The sequence below is a fragment of the Staurois parvus genome, unplaced genomic scaffold, assembly GCF_062004578.1.
Source record: "Staurois parvus isolate SC_StPar_1 unplaced genomic scaffold, SC_StPar_1.0 ptg002740l, whole genome shotgun sequence".
Classification (NCBI taxonomy): Eukaryota; Metazoa; Chordata; class Amphibia; order Anura; family Ranidae; genus Staurois; species Staurois parvus.
In genome coordinates, this window is record NW_028320536.1 from 67,102 (window position 1) to 84,383 (window position 17,282).

At 56.4% G+C, this 17,282-nt stretch overlaps 1 protein-coding gene across 1 annotated transcript; it reads right to left on the reverse strand.

The window, feature by feature from the left end:
• Window positions 1–2,804: 2,804 nt before the first annotated feature.
• On the reverse strand, window positions 2,805–16,149 carry LOC149429359 (chymotrypsin-like elastase family member 3B). The gene is made up of 8 exons (XM_089666506.1): window positions 16,074–16,149; window positions 14,828–14,913; window positions 12,562–12,659; window positions 8,725–8,859; window positions 6,217–6,353; window positions 5,325–5,467; window positions 4,060–4,212; window positions 2,805–2,885 (listed from the first exon to the last, which is right to left on the reverse strand). The coding sequence occupies exons 1-8, from the start codon at window positions 16,111–16,113 to the stop codon at window positions 2,868–2,870; spliced, it is 810 nt and encodes a 269-aa protein (XP_089522632.1). The 5' UTR covers window positions 16,114–16,149; the 3' UTR covers window positions 2,805–2,867.
• Between the last annotated feature and the right edge of the window lie 1,133 nt (window positions 16,150–17,282).

Genomic DNA, 17,282 nt, shown 5'->3' on the forward strand with positions numbered 1-17,282 from the left:
GACGACCTTTCATTGGCTCTGTGGCTTAGAAACGCTCGCTGTGTTTTCACACAATACTGATTTTCATTGTTTTCCATCTCTTTGTTACATTCCAGTCCTGCGGATCTCCTGCAGCCTCTTTGCACCCATCTCTGCTGACCCTGAAGGTGGTACTTCCTGTTACAGGGTGACAACACTCTGACCCTGCCGTCCAGTCCTAATCCAGTGTTGTCACACGGGCTTCTGATGGAGACTACATTTCAGCACACATGACAGACATGGTCCACTGTTGTCACCATCAGGAAACCCGCCATGGAGGCACCATGGAGTGCAGGTAGACAGGAAGTGGCTGCAAAGTGCCTCGTGGGGGATCAGCAGCACTGACATGGAACAAAGGAGGGAAAAGGGATTTGAATGAATACAAAGAGAATGTTCCTCCAGAGACTGAATGTCATCACAAAAGGCAGAGACCTCGGCCGCTCCTCGGGGGGGTTTTGGTGTATTTTGTAGTTTTCCCATCACAGGCGGGTTGTGTATGTAATCCGGACTACCGGCTCCCCTCCTTCCAGGACCGAGCAGTCCACGGGGCGTGTCCATCCACCTCCCCACCTCCATCCATCAGACCCGACGGGGGGCGGAGCGTGTCCATCCACCAGACCCGACGGGGGGCGGAACGTGTCCATCCACCTCCATCCATCAGACCCGACGGGGGGGCTGTGTGTCCATCCACCTCCCCACCTCCATCCATCAGACCCGACGGGGGGCGGAGCGTGTCCATCCACCTCCCCACCTCCATCCATCAGACCCGACGAGGGGAGGAGGAGTCGTGTGTCCATCCACCCCCCCACCTCCATCCATCAGACCCGACGGGGGGCGGAACGTGTCCATCCACCAGACCCGACGGGGGGCGGAACGTGTCCATCCACCTCCATCCATCAGACCCGACGGGGGGGCTGTGTGTCCATCCACCTCCCCACCTCCATCCATCAGACCCGACGGGGGGCGGAGCGTGTCCATCCACCTCCCCACCTCCATCCATCAGACCCGACGGGGGGCGGAGCGTGTCCATCCACCTCCCCACCTCCATCCATCAGACCCGACGAGGGGAGGAGGAGTCGTGTGTCCATCCACCCCCCCACCTCCATCCATCAGACCCGACGGGGGGCGGAGCGTGTCCATCCACCAGACCCGACGGGGGGCGGAACGTGTCCATCCACCTCCATCCATCAGACCCGACGGGGGGGCTGTGTGTCCATCCACCTCCCCACCTCCATCCATCAGACCCGACGGGGGGCGGAGCGTGTCCATCCACCTCCCCACCTCCATCCATCAGACCCGACGAGGGGAGGAGGAGTCGTGTGTCCATCCACCCCCCCACCTCCATCCATCAGACCCGACGGGGGGCGGAGCATGTCCATCCACCTCCATCCATCAGACCCGACGGGGGGCGGAGCGTGTCCATCCACCTCCATCCATCAGACCCGACGGGGGGGCTGTGTGTCCATCCACCTCCCCACCTCCATCCATCAGACCCGACGGGGGGCGGAGCGTGTCCATCCACCTCCCCACCTCCATCCATCAGACCCGACGAGGGGCGGAGCGTGTGTCCATCCACCTCCCCACCTCCATCCATCAGACCCGACGGGGGGCGGAGCGTGTCCATCCATCAGACCCGACGGGGGGGCGGAGCGTGTCCATCCATCAGACCCGACGGGGGGGCGGAGCGTGTCCATCCATCAGACCCGACGGGGGGGCGGAGCGTGTCCATCCACCTCCCCACCTCCATCCATCAGACCCGACGGGGGGCGGAGCGTGTCCATCCACCTCCCCACCTCCATCCATCAGACCCGACGGGTGTGATGGGGGGGCTGTGTGTCCATCCACCTCCCCACCTCCATCCATCAGACCCGACGGGTGGGATGGGGGGGCTGTGTGTCCATCCACCTCCCCACCTCCATCCATCAGACCCGACGGGGGGCGGAGCGTGTCCATCCACCTCCCCACCTCCATCCATCAGACCCGACGGGTGGGATGGGGGGGCTGTGTGTCCATCCACCTCCCCACCTCCATCCATCAGACCCGACGGGTGGGATGGGGGGGCTGTGTGTCCATCCACCTCCCCACCTCCATCCATCAGACCCGACGGGTGGGATGGGGGGGCTGTGTGTCCATCCACCTCCCCACCTCCATCCATCAGACCCGACGGGTGGGATGGGGGGGCTGTGTGTCCATCCACCCCCCCACCTCCATCCATCAGACCCGACGGGTGGGATGGGGGGGCTGTGTGTCCATCCACCCCCCCACCTCCATCCATCAGACCCGACGGGTGGGATGGGGGGGCTGTGTGTCCATCCACCTCCCCACCTCCATCCATCAGACCCGACGGGTTGGGATGGGGGGGCTGTGTGTCCATCCACCCCCCCACCTCCATCCATCAGACCCGACGGGGGGCGGAGCGTGTCCATCCATCAGACCCGACGGGGTGGCGGAGCGTGTCCATCCACCTCCCCACCTCCATCCATCAGACCCGACGAGGGGAGGAGTCGTCGTGTGTCCATCCACCCCCCCACCTCCATCCATCGGGGGGGGGGGGCGGCATGTCCATCTATCAGAGGAGGGGGGGGGTATTCCCTTTTATTCAATCAAACCATAATTTGGGCAGAAATAAGCCCGCTGAGTGCGATCTGCAGAGAGAACGTTTCTTCTTGTGAAAAGTAACAAAATACACCAAAAACCAGCGGGGCCCTCTGTGGGGCCCTCGAGGAGCCCCCGACCCCCCTCACCATGGACTCGGATACACAGAATCACACGATTGGACACAGATCGATGATCAGCAGTTTATTGGTGATAGACGGACGGCCATATTACTCCGACTTCTCCTCCCCACATCAGTTGTTGCTGATGATCTGCAGAGAAATGTGAAATATGTTACTGTCAGATCTGCACTTCCTGCTGAAAGGAAATGATGACCAGAATCACTTTGTTTAATAACTTGTTGTTCTTTTTTTGCACAGAGTGGCTCCGATCCCGCTGGGGGCCCTGGCTCCTCCTCCCTGTTCAGTACCCCCAATAGCCAGCCCCTATGGGGGCACTCGAGTGAATGAACATTGTCCACTCACAAACAGCCGTGGCTTGGCCCCACCCCTTGCTCCCTCATTGGTTAAGTGGCTGTGATTGACAGCAGCAGGAGCCAATGGTTCCCATTGTGAGCCAATGAGGAGAGAGACCTGGGAGAGCCGCTTCTCTCATGCACATCAATGGCTGGAGGGGGAGCTGCACTAGAGCCACTTTAAAGCCAAACTCCACCTTTAGGGCCGCTTCCCACCACAAGACCCCCCCCCCCCAGATCTGTTAGGATAACATGGAGGGCAGAAACAGATTCCCCGCCGCCTCTGGCAGCCACATTGTACAGGAGACGTGAAGGGCTGGACCTCGGCTGTCCAGGAAAGTCCCTCTTCACACAAAATGAAAAAAGGGGAACTGACCAAATATCCCAGCCCCCCCCTCTGTACATAGCGGCTGCGGCGCCCCCTGCTGCCGGTGTAGCAGAACATACACGGCAAGTATCCACCATAACGCTCACCATGGCAGGAGCTCATTGGTCAGGGCCTTCTCTGATGTGCTTGTCATTGGCCAGCATGGTCACATGGCTGAGGTGACCAATGAGCACTTACTGTTCTGAGCATTATGATGGATACATACTCCGGGGTATCACAGCCGCCATGTGCACCGGGGGGGGGGGGGCTATTTACTAAAAGCTGGAGAATGCAAAATCCGGCCCACTTCTTCATAGAAACCAATCAGCTTTCAGCTTTTATTGCCGAAGCTTCACTGACCAAGCTGAGACTAGAAGCTGATTGGTTTCTATGCAGAAGTGGGCCGGATTCTGCACTATAGTGGCTTGTAGTGGTTGGCGGGAGGTACCACAGTGCACGGGGGGGGGGGGCACCCGGGGCTTCGAGACAGCGGAGACCCCTCACCCACTGGAAAGGCAAGGCTCATTATTGCCCCCCCAAGAATAAGCCGTTCCCCATATTGCCTCCATGTTGTGCTGGTGTCACCTCGCCCTGCGATACTCACATTGCTGACCCAGGCGTTGAAGGCGGAGACGCGGGTGAACACGGTCGGCTTCTTGGGGGCGTTGCAGCCCAGAGAGGAGACAAAGCTGGCGATGCCGTGGACGTACCACCTGCCGTCACCCCCCTGACAGTTCAGAGGACCACCGGAGTCACCCTGCAATCAGGACAAAGGAAGAACCATCAATGGCCACCAATCACATGACACAATCCTGCTCCAGCCAATCACAGTGTTGGATTTGGGATGTCAGGTTCTGTTCTCACAGGTACACTGCACTTGGGGTGGGGGCACATGGGGGGGGGGGGGGGGGCGGGCACACATGGGTAGGGGGGGATATGAACAATGGGGGATGGGTCCCTACAAAGTGCTCCACCCTAATTATTGTGAAGGGAATCTGATTGCTGTCTAAGGAAAACGCGGACGGTCCTCCATTCACCCTCTCCAGTGCCGGGGAACGCGGACGGTCCTCCATTCACCCTCTCCCGGGACGGGGAACGCGGACGGTCTTCCATTCACCCTCTCCAGTGCCGGGGAACGCGGACGGTCCTCCATTCACCCTCTCCCGGGACGGGGAACGCGGACAGTCCTCCATTCACCCTCTCCAGTGCTGGGGAACGCGGACGGTCCTCCATTCACCCTCTCCCGGGACGGGGAACGCGGACGGTCCTCCATTCACCCTCTCCCGGGACGGGGAACGCGGACGGTCCTCCATTCACCCTCTCCCGGGACGGGGAACGCGGACGGTCTTCCATTCACCCTCTCCAGTGCCGGGGAACGCGGACGGTCCTCCATTCACCCTCTCCCGGGACGGGGAACGCGGACGGTCCTCCATTCACCCTCTCCCGGGACGGGGAACGCGGACGGTCCTCCATTCACCCTCTCCCGGGACGGGGAACGCGGACGGTCCTCCATTCACCCTCTCCCGGGACGGGGAACGCGGACGGTCCTCCATTCACCCTCTCCCGGGACGGGGAACGCGGACGGTCCTCCATTCACCCTCTCCCGGGACGGGGAACGCGGACGGTCCTCCATTCACCCTCTCCAGTGACGGGGAACGCGGACGGTCCTCCATTCACCCTCTCCAGTGCCGGGGAACGCGGACGGTCCTCCATTCACCCTCTCCCGGGACGGGGAACGCGGACGGTCCTCCATTCACCCTCTCCCGGGACGGGGAACGCGGACGGTCCTCCATTCACCCTCTCCAGTGCCGGGGAACGCGGACCGTCCTTCTTTCACACTGCGGGGAATGGAGGGAACTCGGTACTCACATTGCAGCCGGCTTTGGTGTCTCCTCCGGCACAAACCATGGAGGTCTTCACGGTGCTGCCCCACCAATCCCTCTGGCTGCAGGTGGTATGATCCGCCACGGGGAGGAGAGCCTGCTGGAGGACGTCAGGGAGGCTTCCACCGGCTATGCGGGAGAGAACACAGGGGGGGCCATGAGCTGGATATAGACCCGGGGGGGAGGGGGGGGGGACAAACTGTACACTTCACAGGGCGAGCGTTCCTGCATTCAGTACATCAGTATTACCCCCCCTCCCCCCCCAACTATCCCTAGTTATCCCTCCCCCCCCCCTCATCTATCCCTAGTTATCCCTCCCCCCATCTATCCCTCAACCCCCCCTCCCCCCATCTATCCCTAGTTATCCCCCCCCTCATCTATTCCTAGTTTTCCTTCAAAACCCAACCCCCCCCAAAATCTATCACTAGCTATCCCTCCCCCCCATCTATCCCTCAACCCTCCCCCACCCCCCATCTATCCCTCAACCCTCCCCCACCCCCCATCTATCCCTAGTTATCCCTCAACCGCCCCCCCCCCCCCATCTATCCCTAGTTGTCCATCAACCCCCCCCCCCCCCAACTATCCCTAGTTATCCCCCCCCTCATCTATCCCTAGTTATCCCCCCCCCTCATCTATTCCTAGTTATCCTTCAACCCAACCCCCCCCCCCCCCCCCCCCATCTATCCATAGCTATCCCTCCCCCCTTCATCTATTCCTATTTTCTTAGTTATCCTTCAAAACCCAACCCAACCCCCCCCCCAAAATCTATCACTAGCTATCCCTCCCCCCTTCATCTATTCATAGTTACCCCCCCCCATAAATACTGGTCAGACTCCATACACCCCCAGCGACCCCCCCCCCCCCTCCCCCATACATACTGGTGAGGCGGCCCCATCCGCTGATATAACAGGGGTACTGGTTGGGTAGGAGTTCCCCGGCGGGGGGGAGACAGGCCAATTGCACCTCATCGTTCAGCAGAGCGACCCGAGACAACTTGATGAGAGCGATGTCATTCCTGGGGGGGGGAGAAGATCACAGAGACCCGTCACCAACATGACCTGCAGGTAAGTGTACAGCAAAAGGGGGGGGGCGGGGGCGGATCAATCAGAGCTGCATGGAGGATCACTTGGAGTGATGACCCCAGACAGACATAGAGAACATTTCCAGATCTCCGACCAATCCCCCACCCCAGCCAAACATGAGAGACCCCGATACAGACTCCTCCTACACCGCCACACCCCGATACAGACTCCTCCTACACCGCCAAACCCCAATACAGACTCCTCCTACGCCGCCACACCCCGATACAGACTCCTCCTACGCCGCCACACCCCGATACAGACTCCTCCTACGCCGCCGCACCCTGATAGACTCCTCCTACACCGCCACACCCCGATACAGACTCCTCCTACACCGCCACACCCTGATAGACTCCTCCTACACCGCCAGACCCCGATACAGACTCCTCCTACACCGCCAGACCCCGACACAGACTCCTCCTACACCGCCAGACCCCGACACAGACTCCTCCTACACCGCCACACCCCGATACAGACTCCTCCTACACCGCCAGACCCCGATACAGACTCCTCCTACACCGCCAGACCCCGACACAGACTCCTCCTACACCGCCAGACCCCGACACAGACTCCTCCTACACCGCCACACCCCGATACAGACTCCTCCTACCCCGCCGCACCCTGATAGACTCCTCCTACACCGCCAGACCCCGACACAGACTCCTCCTACACCGCCAGACCCCGATACAGACTCCTCCTACACCGCCACACCCCGATACAGACTCCTCCTACACCGCCGCACCCTGATAGACTCCTCCTACACCGCCACACCCCGATCCAGACTCCTCCTACACCGCCACACCCCGATCCAGACTCCTCCTACACCGCCAGACCCCGATACAGACTCCTCCTACACCGCCAGACCTCGACACAGACTCCTCCTACACCGCCAGACCCCGACACAGACTCCTCCTACACCGCCAGACCCCGACACAGACTCCTCCTACACCGCCAGACCCCGACACAGACTCCTCCTACACCGCAAGACCCCGATACAGACTGCTACACCGCCACACCCCGATACAGACTCCTCCTACAGCGCAAGACCCCGATACAGATTCCTCCTATACCGCCAGATCCCAATGCAGACTCCTCCTACACCTCAAGACCCCGATACAGACCCCTCCTACACTGCCACACCCCAATATAGACCCCTCCTACACCGCCAGATCCCGATACAGACTCCTCCTACACTGCACGACCCCGATACAGACTCCTCCTACACTGCACGACCCCGATACAGATTCCTCCTACTCCGCAAAACTCCAGTACAGACTTTGACAATTAAAGACCCCCAACACAGACACCAATGATGCCACAAGACCCCGATACAGACTCCTCCTACACCGCCACACCCCGATACAGACTCCTCCTACACCGCCACACCCCGATACAGACTCCTCCTACACCGCCACACCCCGATACAGACTCCTCCAACAACAAAAAGCCCCCCAATAGACTCCTTCAATGCTACAAATACCTTCGGCTCCACCAACAACTTCAATCTGCATCCAATGAGACACAAATGAGAAGGAATTGCTTCGGCCCTCATGCTACAAATCTCGGTAATGCAGATTGTACAGAAGGGGCGGAGCTTAGAAGAATTATTATATATTATATATAATTGTTATATACGACGCCAGACTTACCGCCCAACCTCCATGACACCCAGACTCACCGCCCAACCTCCATGACACCCAGGTGCACTGCCCAACCTCCATGACACCCAGACTCACCGCCCAACCTCCATGACACCCAGACTCACCGCCCAACCTCCATGACGCCCAAGTTTGAAACCCAACCTCCATGACGGCCCAGCTCACCACCCAACCTCCATGACGCCTGGGCTCGACACCACCCAACCTCCATGACGCCCAGACTCACCACCCAACCTCCATGACGCCCCGGCTCACCACCCAACCTCCGTGACGCTTCGGCTCACCACCCAACCTCCGTGACGCCCTGGCTCAACACCCAACCTCCGTGACGCCCCGGCTCAACACCCAACTCCGTGACGCCCCGGCTCAACACCCAACCTCCGGTGACGCCCGGGCTCGACACCACCCAACCTCCATGACGCCCCGGCTCAACACCCAACCTCCATGACGCCCAGGCTCACCACCCAACCTCCATGACCACCAGCCTCCAGGAAGTCTCCAGTCCTGAACAGTGGGGGTAAGTGACCTCCCTGCCCCTGATAATAAATTCATCCTGCTCTGAGCTAAGGTTATCCTGACCCCAACCCAAGACTGGACTCTGGTGATTGTATACCATCCAGACAAGGTACAGGAAATGATGGAGACTCACCCATTGGACACGGAGGAGCTCTTCCATCCCTCATGGACAAAAATGTCTCCCTTATTTATTGGGACAATCTGCTCCCGCCCCTCCGCCATGCTCCGATCGTGTTCCCCGAGCACCACCTGGTACGTACGGCTGGATCTGAGGGAAGAACAATGGATTATTATGGTGGACACACGTGGAGGTTTTCTGAGATCAATAACCTGGAACCTTCCGGAACAACGTTCCACCGCCAGCCAGGATCTTAGAATAAAACAATAAAATTCCAATAAACATTTTATATCAAAAAGCTGCCACAGATGTCGATTTTATCATCGAATTCCGCAAAGCGGACAATCGTAACGGGAAGCCATAAGATGGACTTTACTGTCTGCTGATCAATGGTGCCACCATCTACCTTCTCCATGTCACCAGCACGTCCTGAACCTTTCATCTGTGACATTACACCAAAGGTCCCCCAAGGGCCACACATTATATTCACTGAATGCAATGCTACAAAACAATGTCAGAGACCGTAGACCTGGTACAGGAGACGGTCAGAGACTGCAGACATAGTACAGGAGATGACCAGAGACTGCGGACATAGTACAGGAGATGACCAGAGACTGCAGACATAGTACAGGAGATGACCAGAGACTGCAGACATAGTACAGGAGATGGTCAGAGACTGCAGACATAGTACAGGAGATGACCAGAGACTGCAGACATAGTACAGGAGATGACCGGAGACTGCGGACACAGTACAGGAGATGACCAGAGACAGCAGACATAGTACAGGAGATGACCAGAGACTGCGGACATAGTACAGGGATGACCAGAGACTGCAGACATACAGTTGTGACCAAAATTATTCAACCCCCACTGAAATTGAGTGTTTTGGCCAGTTTGACATTGCTTTTGATCATTCAGTCATCTTGCTTACATTTACATTAAAGAGGCACTTGTAGGTCAGACAAATATAACATAACAGTTATAATGAAATAACCACAAATGTCTTTTCTGTGCTCACAGCATTATCAGTTTTATTCAACCCCCAAGTGACATTCAATCTTAGTACTTAGTACAGCATCCTTTTACAGTTATAACAGCTTTTAAACGTGAAGCATAGCTTGACACAAGTGTCTTGCAGCGATCTACGGGTATCTTCGCCCATTCTTCATGGGCAAAGGCCTCCAGTTCAGTCACATTCTTAGGCTTGCGCACTGCAACTGCTTTCTTTAAGTCCCACCAGAGGTTCTCAATCGGATTTAAGTCTGGTGACTGCGATGGCCACTCCAAAATGTTCCAGCCTTTCCTCTGCAACCATGCTCTAGTGGACTTGGAGGTATGCTTGGGATCATTGTCCTGTTGAAAGGTCCAACGTCTCCCAAGCCTCAGGTGTGTGACGGACTGCATCACGTTTCCATCCAATATCTCCTGGTACTGAAGAGAATTCATGGTACCTTGCACACGCTGAAGCTTCCCTGTACCTGCAGAAGCAAAACAGCCCCAAAGCATGATTGACCCTCCACCATGCTTCACAGTAGGCAAGGTGTTCTTTTCATCAAAGGCCTTGTTCTTCCTCCTCCAAACATAGCGTTGATCCATGGGCCCAAACAGTTCTAATTTTGTTTCATCAGTCCACAGAACACTATCCCACAACTTTTGTGGTTTGTCCACATGGCTTTTGGCATACTCTTCTTATTCTTTGGAGACAGCAAGGGGGTACGCCTGGGAGTTCTGGCACGGAGGCCTTCATTACGCAGTGTGCGTCTTATTGTCTGGGCTGAAACTTCTGTACCCACATCTGACAAATCTTTTCTCAGTTCCTCAGCAGTCACACGGGGACTTCTCTCCACTCTACGCTTCAGGTAGCGCACAGCAGTCGAAGTCAGCATCTTCTTTCTGCCACGACCAGGTAGCGTTTCAACAGTGCCCTTTGCCTTGAATTTGCGAATGATGCTTCCTAAGGTGTCTCTTGGTATGTTTAACATCTTTGCAATCTTCTTATAGCCATTGCCCTTCCTGTGAAGAGAAATCACCTCTTCTCTTGTCTTCCTGGACCATTCTCTTGCCTTCACCATGTTTGTAACCACACCAGTAAATGTCTAGAAGGAGCTGAGTATCACAGTCATTTTAAAGCTGCCTAATTGGTGCTTATTATGCTTGATTGCTGCTCGGTGACATCCACAGGTGTTTTCAATACCTGATGGAAAGCACCTGTATGAACCTCTGTTCTTCAGAGTGGTAGTCTTTAAGGGGTTGAATAATTGTGGCAATGAAGAAACCACATAAGAACCATTTACTACTGTATTACATAAACAATTGATGTCATTTTAGTTGCATTTGGGTAGTTACAACGTCCTTGTAGGATTTGATTCTGAATACAATTCCAAATGTACACTATAGTCCCTAAACCCCTTTACAGCATTGGGGGTTGAATAATTTTGGTCACAACTGTAGTACAGGAGATGACCAGAGACTGCGGACATAGTACAGGAGATGACCAGAGACTGCAGACATAGTACAGGAGATGACCAGAGACTGCAGACAGTACAGGAGATGACCAGAGACTGCAGACATAGTACAGGAGATGAACAGAGACTGCGGACATAGTACAGGAGATGACCAGAGACTGCAGACATAGTACAGGAGATGACCAGAGACTGCAGAGATAGTACAGGAGATGACCAGAGACAGCAGACATAGTACAGGAAATGACCAGAGACTGCAGAGATAGTACAGGAGATGACCGGAGACTGCAGACACAGTACAGGAGATGACCAGAGACTGCGGACACAGTACAGGAGATGACCAGAGACTGCGGACACAGTACAGGAGATGACCAGAGACTGCAGACACAGTACAGGGGATGACCAGAGACTGCGGACAGTACAGGAGATGACCAGAGACTGCGGACAGTACAGGAGATGACCAGAGACTGCGGACAGTACAGGAGATGACCAGAGACTGCGGACACAGTACAGGAGATGACCAGAGACTGCAGACACAGTACAGGAGATGACCAGAGACTGCAGACACAGTACAGGAGATGACCAGAGACTGCGGACACAGTACAGGAGATGACCAGAGACTGCAGACATAGTACAGGAGATGACCAGAGACTGCGGACATAGTACAGGAGATGACCAGAGACTGCGGACACAGTACAGGAGATGACCAGAGACTGCGGACACAGTACAGGAGATGACCGGAGACTGCGGACACGGTACAGGAGATGACCAGAGACTGCGGACACAGTACAGGAGATGACCAGAGACTGCGGACACGGTACAGGAGATGACCAGAGACTGCGGACACAGTACAGGAGATGACCAGAGACTGCGGACATACTACAGGAGATGACCAGAGACTGTGGACACAGTACAGGAGATGACCAGAGACTGCGGACACAGTACAGGAGATGACCAGAGACTGCGGACACAGTACAGGAGATGACCAGAGACTGCGGACACAGTACAGGGATGACCAGAGACTGCGGACACAGTACAGGAGATGACCAGAGACTGCGGACACAGTACAGGAGATGACCAGAGACTGCGGACATAGTACAGAGGATGACCAGAGACTGCGGACACAGTACAGGGATGACCAGAGACTGCGGACACAGTACAGGAGATGACCAGAGACTGCAGACACAGTACAGGGGATGACCAGAGACTGCGGACACAGTACAGGAGATGACCAGAGACTGCAGACACAGTACAGGGGATGACCAGAGACTGCAGACACAGTACAGGGGATGACCAGAGACTGCAGACACAGTACAGGGGATGACCAGAGACTGCGGACACAGTACAGGAGATGACCAGAGACTGCGGACACAGTACAGGAGATACTTACGAGATGCAGTGAGCGGCGGTCATCACCCAGTTTGGGGCGATCAGACTTCCTCCGCAGGTGTGATAGAAGGAATCTCCACTCTTGTACTGCAGGGAGATCTGGGAGGGGAGGGGAGGTGTCACTGGAAGACTCTTCACATACAGGGGGGGTTACCGTTCCCATCAGCAGCCCAACTCGGGAATATTAAGAGATCTGACAATCGGAGGGCCGATCCTCCAACCTTCACCAGATACCAGACTTTATCTGACGTCATCCTGAGCAGAAATCGCACCCTTACCTGCCGGGGCCCACACCTGTCCGTCTACAGGACCCTTACCTGCCGGGGCCCACACCTGTCCGTCTACAGGACCCTTACCTGTCGGGGCCCACACCTGTCCATCTACAGGACCCCTACCTGTCGGGGCCCACACCTGTCCATCTACAGGACCCCTACCTGTCGGGGCCCACACCTGTCCATCTACAGGACCCCTACCTGCCGGGGCCCACACCTGTCCATCTACAGGACCCTTACCTGCCGGGGCCCACACCTGTCCATCTACAGGACCCCTACCTGCCGGGGCCCACACCTGTCCATCTACAGGACCCTTACCTGCCGGGGCCCACACCTGTCCATCTACAGGACCCCTACCTGCCGGGGCCCACACCTGTCCATCTACAGGACCCCTACCTGCCGGGGCCCACACCTGTCCATCTACAGGACCCCTACCTGCCGGGGCCCACACCTGTCCATCTACAGGACCCCTACCTGTCGGGGCCCACACCTGTCCATCTACAGGACCCCTACCTGTCGGGGCCCACACCTGTCCATCTACAGGACCCCTACCTGTCGGGGCCCACACCTGTCCATCTACAGGACCCCTACCTGTCGGGGCCCACACCTGTCCATCTACAGGACCCTTACCTGTCGGGGCCCACACCTGTCCATCTACAGGACCCCTACCTGCCGGGGCCCACACCTGTCCATCTACAGGACCCCTACCTGTCGGGGCCCACACCTGTCCATCTACAGGACCCCTACCTGTCGGGGCCCACACCTGTCCATCTACAGGACCCCTACCTGTCGGGGCCCACACCTCTCCATCTACAGGACCCTTACCTGTCGGGGCCCACACCTGTCCATCTACAGGACCCCTACCTGTCGGGGCCCACACCTGTCCATCTACAGGACCCTTACCTGTCGGGGCCCACACCTGTCCATCTACAGGACCCCTACCTGCCGGGGCCCACACCTGTCCATCTACAGGACCCCTACCTGCCGGGGCCCACACCTGTCCATCTACAGGACCCCTACCTGTCGGGGCCCACACCTGTCCATCTACAGGACCCCTACCTGTCGGGGCCCACACCTGTCCATCTACAGGACCCTTACCTGTCGGGGCCCACACCTGTCCATCTACAGGACCCCTACCTGCCGGGGCCCACACCTGTCCATCTACAGGACCCCTACCTGTCGGGGTTCACACCTGTCCATCTACAGGACCCCTACCTGTCGGGGCCCACACCTGTCCATCTACAGGACCCTTACCTGTCGGGGCCCACACCTGTCCATCTACAGGACCCCTACCTGCCGGGGCCCACACCTGTCCATCTACAGGACCCCTACCTGTCGGGGCCCACACCTGTCCATCTACAGGACCCCTACCTGTCGGGGCCCACACCTGTCCATCTACAGGACCCTTACCTGTCGGGGCCCACACCTCTCCATCTACAGGACCCTTACCTGTCGGGGCCCACACCTGTCCATCTACAGGACCCCTACCTGTCGGGGCCCACACCTGTCCATCTACAGGACCCTTACCTGTCGGGGCCCACACCTGTCCATCTACAGGACCCCTACCTGCCGGGGCCCACACCTGTCCATCTACAGGACCCCTACCTGTCGGGGCCCACACCTGTCCATCTACAGGACCCCTACCTGTCGGGGCCCACACCTGTCCATCTACAGGACCCCTACCTGTCGGGGCCCACACCTGTCCATCTACAGGACCCTTACCTGTCGGGGCCCACACCTGTCCATCTACAGGACCCCTACCTGCCGGGGCCCACACCTGTCCATCTACAGGACCCCTACCTGTCGGGGTTCACACCTGTCCATCTACAGGACCCCTACCTGCCGGGGCCTACACCTGTCCATCTACAGGACCCTTACCTGCCGGGGCCTACACCTGTCCATCTACAGGACCCTTACCTGCCGGGGCCCACACCTGTCCATCTACAGGACCCCTACCTGCCGGGGCCCACACCTGTCCATCTACAGGACCCTTACCTGCCAGGGCCAGCTGTGGGGTCTGGCATCTTCCCCGTTCACCACACGGCTGTTGGGGGTGTAGGCCGGCACTCCACACCCGTAGGCTGCAATTAGAAAAATATCATCTTTTATCTTCATCAAAAACCAAAGAACAGAAAATGACAAATCCCAGCAACCCCATCCGGGGCCAATGATGCCCTACATGTACCAGGAGAACACCGTGTACACCCCTGATGGGTACTTACCTCCAGTCATCACCAAGGGCACAGTATATACCCCTGATGGGTACTTACCTCCAGTCATCACCAAGGACACAGTATATACCCCTGATGGGTACTTACCTCCAGTCATCACCAAGGACACAGTATATACCCCTGATGGGTACTTACCTCCAGTCATCACCAAGGACACAGTATATACCCCTGATGGGTACTTACCTCCAGTCATCACCAAGGGCACAGTATATAACCCTGATGGGTACTTACCTCCAGTCATCAGAGAGGACTCCGTATATAACCGTGATGTGTACTTACCTCCAGTCATCAGAGAGGACTCCGTATATAACCGTGATGTGTACTTACCTCCAGTCATCAGAGAGGACTCCGTATATAACCCTGATGTGTACTTACCTCCAGTCATCAGAGAGGACTCCATATATAACCGTGATGGGTACTTACCTCCAGTCATCAGGGAGGACACAGTATATACCCCTGATGGGTACTTACCTCCAGTCATCACCAAGGACACAGTATATAACCCTGATGTGTACTTACCTCCAGTCATCAGAGAGGACTCCGTATATAACCGTGATGTGTACTTACCTCCAGTCATCAGAGAGGACTCCGTATATAACCGTGATGTGTACTTACCTCCAGTCATCAGAGAGGACTCCATATATAACCGTGATGGGTACTTACCTCCAGTCATCAGGGAGGACACAGTATAGAACCCTGATGTGTACTTACCTCCAGTGACCAGGAAGAACTTCATATATAACCCTGATGTGTACTTACCTCCAGTCATCAGAGAGGACTCTGTATACAACCCTGATGTGTACTTACCTCCAGTGACCAGGAAGAACTTCATATATAACCCTGATGTGTACTTACCTCCAGTCATCAGAGAGGACTCTGTATACAACCCTGATGTGTACTTACCTCCAGTGACCAGGAAGAACTTCATATATAACCTTGATGTGTACATACCTTCAGCAGACCCCTATCACATGGAGGACACACTGTATATCACCCCAGTGAGTACTTACCTGAAGCCGCCAGAAATACAGTGATGAGAAGTTTCAGCATTGTGACAGAAGAGCTCTCCTCACCCAGCCGGCTTTAATACTCACCTTTATCAGGTGCTGGGAACAGGGGGGTGGGCATCCCGGAGGAACAGTTGGGGGTTGGGCACGATGCCCAAGGCTGCCCTGTATGAGCCAACCTTTCCTGGATCCCGGCCACTGAGAATGACACGAAATCAGCGAATACCAGAGGAGGGATGTCGGGAGGGTTCCAGGTGGACCAAGTGCTGCCAACCACAAATGACTTTGTACAGCTGTATAGTTCAACTTCAAGTGAAGTCAACTCCCTGAACCCCGGGCTCTTCACTTTTCTGGTCTCTGGGGGAAGATGAAATCCCAGGACCACTCAGCGGCCTCCTGACCAGACCTATTCACACCCCAAACCAGGGACATCCCACACAGTGGGCACCATCCTTCATCCTTGTCCTGCAGGAACATGAAGAGCCTCCAGCATGACCATGTCTACACCACCTCTCCATACCCACACCATAACTGTCCAATCCCGTCCTTCTCTCAGGGCCCATCATTGGGTAAACGTGCCATTTACCTAGATTTGATGCTTTTCCAGAGTGAGGACCGCCATCTATAACAATGCAAACCGTGGAAGAACGCACCTTGAATCCACACTGGCAACAATCATGGAGTCAAGTGTCTCAGACAAATCACAAGAGCGTCCCTTCCTGCGTCCCATCTCCTTCGGGATGGAGTCTTTCCATTTCTCCGGGAGGGGAGGTGTACTGCGATGCTAAGCACCCACGCTGGGGCAGTTCACGTCAACCTGAGGGCAAAGCAAAACCTCTGTTTACTGGAAGCCTACTACATGGAACAACCACTAAGCCCCTTCCACTAGGGCCTTCAATACTAACCAGAAAACTGGAATGATGGCTATACCAGGCTCCCTGGCCATATACTGAGGGTACCTCCCATACAGGTAGATTCAGGGAGTTTCACCTCCAACTGAACAGAAAACACCCCAAAACCACCAAACAGAAGGACAGACCAACATAGAGATGGGACAGCAGAGGGTAGACCTCCTCCCGAGATGACGTCAATCATTGCTATGGGTGTGGGTAGACGTGTTGGAGGTCCTGAGGTGACATCATTCTGGGTTATATAATCTGGGACCATACAGAAGGTGTGATGTCCTAGAATGGATATTGTAGGCCAGAGTCA

Excerpts from the sequence above, each read along its gene's own strand:
- LOC149429359 (XM_089666506.1), bottom strand. The coding sequence starts at position 16,113 with ATGCTGAAACTTCTCATCACTGTATTTCTGGCGGCTTCAG. Across the intron at positions 12,660-14,827 it reads CCCACAGCTGGCCCTGGCAG|ATCTCCCTGCAGTACAAGAG; the intron begins GTAAGGGTCCTG and ends CTCCCCTCCCAG. Across the intron at positions 5,468-6,216 it reads CGGATGGGGCCGCCTCACCA|CCGGTGGAAGCCTCCCTGAC; the intron begins GTATGTATGGGG and ends TCTCCCGCATAG.